The sequence below is a fragment of the Fukomys damarensis genome, unplaced genomic scaffold, assembly GCF_012274545.1.
Source record: "Fukomys damarensis isolate Sample0158 unplaced genomic scaffold, DMR_v1.0_HiC HiC_scaffold_23, whole genome shotgun sequence".
Taxonomy (NCBI): domain Eukaryota; kingdom Metazoa; phylum Chordata; class Mammalia; order Rodentia; family Bathyergidae; genus Fukomys; species Fukomys damarensis.
The window spans coordinates 61,479,392-61,482,034 of NW_022900935.1; the positions used below are offsets into that span (position 1 = coordinate 61,479,392).

At 63.3% G+C, this 2,643-nt stretch overlaps 1 protein-coding gene and 1 long non-coding RNA gene across 8 annotated transcripts in view; one reads left to right on the forward strand and one right to left on the reverse strand.

Moving 5' to 3' along the window:
* The first annotated feature begins 1,417 nt into the window (after positions 1-1,417).
* Tmc8 (transmembrane channel like 8) overlaps positions 1,418-2,643 on the forward strand; it is a 7,911-nt gene continuing 6,685 nt past the window's right edge. For all 7 annotated transcript variants that reach the window (XM_033767691.1, XM_033767692.1, XM_033767694.1 and 4 more), the window contains exons 1-3: positions 1,418-1,493; positions 1,932-2,231; positions 2,378-2,526. In XM_033767691.1, coding sequence (XP_033623582.1) covers positions 2,071-2,231; positions 2,378-2,526 — 310 coding nt within the window. In that variant the 5' untranslated portion in view covers positions 1,418-1,493; positions 1,932-2,070. The remainder of the gene's footprint in view (positions 1,494-1,931; positions 2,232-2,377; positions 2,527-2,643) is intronic.
* The window catches only part of LOC104858349, a 2,876-nt gene continuing 1,659 nt past the window's right edge, over positions 1,427-2,643 (reverse strand). The window contains exons 2-3 of the long non-coding RNA XR_779116.2: positions 2,368-2,456; positions 1,427-1,498 (exon numbers count right to left, since the gene is read on the reverse strand). This is a non-coding gene — a long non-coding RNA (uncharacterized LOC104858349). The remainder of the gene's footprint in view (positions 1,499-2,367; positions 2,457-2,643) is intronic.

Genomic DNA, 2,643 nt, shown 5'->3' on the forward strand with positions numbered 1-2,643 from the left:
GGATGGCCGAGTGGCCGGCTCGGTGCGGTCTCTCGTGGAGGGTTTGTGAGACTCGGTTTCCCCCCGTTTCAAAAGGGCGCAGCCACTTCCCGGGTTCGGGGCTGTCAAATATTGGTCCGGCTGTGAGCGCCCCCAGCTGTCAGCCTCTCCGCAGGCCCAGCCCAAGTCTGCCACGCGGTCATCTCCCCCTCCCGAGGCACACTTCGGGCTTGTTTATCTCGCACCGGTTCAGCGCTTCCTGCTTGCCAGATGGCGAGGAGGGGCGCCAAGGAGGCAGACAGGCTTTGCAAATGTCCCCAAGGGCTCCCCTCCAGCCAGCCAGGAGAAAGGAACCCATCCTGTTTAACAGGTGGAAAAACCGAGGCCCGGAGGTGCCTCTCCCTCCAGGGGCCACCGGCCAGGGCGTGAGTCTTTGCCTCCTGACAGCTCTGCAAGGGTTTCTACTTTGAGACTCCCGTGTCCCCAAGGACCTGAGGAGGGGGTGGCCCCTGAGACAGGCAGCAAGACTGAGGAGGAGCCAGAGGGGAGGCAGGACCCGAGACAGGACATAGAGACAGAGACGTGCGTGGAGGAGCTGGCCTCTACAGCCCTCAGTACGTCCTTAAATTGGGGACCCTAGGCTGCTTCTCAGTACCCTACCCAGCCCCTGCCACCCCTCGGGCCCCTTGCACAGTCCCCGTCTGTGCACCCCACGCTGGACTCACCCCAGCCCAACCTGAAAACCACCTCTTCCATTACAGCATGTGGCACTTCTGCTGACACCTGCACGGTGAATCTGTCTCCTGGCCCCTCACCCCACTGTGTGCCCAGCACCAAATTTAGGGCCTGGCACAGAGGGGGCTCTGGAAACCAGGAGGATGGTGAAAGGGGAGCAGAAAAACTCCAGGTGAATTCAGAGCTGGGACGACCCACCCCTAAAGAAGGGCGACAGGGAACAGGGAGGCCAGCCTGCGAGGCCTCCCAGGGGGTCCAAGGACAAGGAACAGGCCAGCATGGCTCCTAAATGTCACGCATGGAGCCCCTTTTAGATGCTTTTAATGGGGCCCGGATGGAAGAGGGTGACAGCCACAGAGGCAGGAAGTTCAGAAATAACTGGCTTTATATACCCAGCAGCCAGCTGGTGCAATGGGGACCATGTGGCACTATCGTACCCTCTGGGGTGACCTGCTGAAGAAAGATAAGAGCCCCGCCAGGGCCAGGCCTGGGGACTCAGCCACACCGCCCTCCGCCGGACACCAGAGGGAGGGAAGGTAGACCCCACCCAGCTCGCACAAGGCTTGCAGACTACCAGGCGTACGCCTCCCACCTGCGCCCCGGTGCCCACAGCCCGCAGGAAGTGCTGCTGGGCCTCAGAACAGAGGAAACTTCGGGGTAGGCCGGGGTTCCTGTCACGTGAGTGACCGCACCGTAGCTCGCTCACAGTCCCGCCTGGCTTGGCAGCAGCTGGCCTCAGCAGAGGGCTCCTCCAGGAGCTTGGTCCCCCTCATCCCCAGGTGAGCTGGAGGAAGTGTGAGAGGAAGAGGAAGAGGGGAGGTGGAGGGTAGGGCCGCGTGGGGGAATGCTTAGCAGCTGCCAGAGCACCTTTGGGGTCTCCTCATCTGGTTCCCAGGAGCGAAGCTAAGTGGGTGCGGGCCAGGGGCACTGGGCCACAAGAAGGAAGACAGAAAGGGGCCCCAGTGCCTCCAAGGCTGGGGCGCTGCAGGATACGGGACGGGATCCCAGGAACTTTGGAGGGTTGGGCCCAGGTGTCTTCCCAGAGAGCAAATGGGCACATGAAGACGACCAGGAATTGTGTTCCTCTAAAGGGTGACCCCCAAAGCCTGTGGCGCCCCATCTCCCGACACCCTGTAGGCCTTCACCCCATTTGATAGATGGAAGGCTGAGGACTGGGCCTCGGGACAGCACTGACTGGGTTTCAATCCCTACTCCAGGTGGATTCTTTCTTTTCATTTCTGCGCACATCAGCACCAAGATCGTGCAGCTCCCTGCCTGGCGCCCCTTGTCCCTCATCCCTCCTGAGAGCAAAAATTGAACCCAGGCCCCCACCTTCAGCCCACCCCGCACTGTCAGATGTTTCACCAGTGGTCAGCGCAGCCCGGCCGGACCCCAGGGGGGCCAGGACCCCAGCCGGAGGACGAGGAGCTCTGGGAGCAGGAGATGGAGTGGCTGCGTACCTCCCGGGAGCCCCTCCGCTCACTGCCCTATGCCATGTCGGACAAACGCTTCATCCGGTGGGTGCCCAGCAAGACCACAACCCAGGGGGTGGAGTCAGGGACCCACAGGCAGTGGGGCAACTTCCTGGGCCTGCGGCACCGTCCGCCTGGCCCTGGGTAGGTAGGAGTGGCTCAGGGGCACCCAGCACCTCACCTCACCCCAGGCAGATGCGGGAGCCCAAGGGCGTGGAAATGACGTGCAGGCAGCAGTGGCAGCGCAGGCAGCAGACCATGGCACAGCGCCTGAGGGAGGCAGCATGGCGGCTTGCCCGGGGTTTCGGACTCTGGGAGGGGGCGCTGTATGAGATTGGGGGTAGGTCTCCGGCTTCCCATCTCCCCTCTCTGGAGTCCCGCTTGCCAGCTTGGAAAGGGGGGAGGGCACCATCCCCCCCCCCCCACCCGCCGGCGGCCGCGCCCCCCCACCCCCACA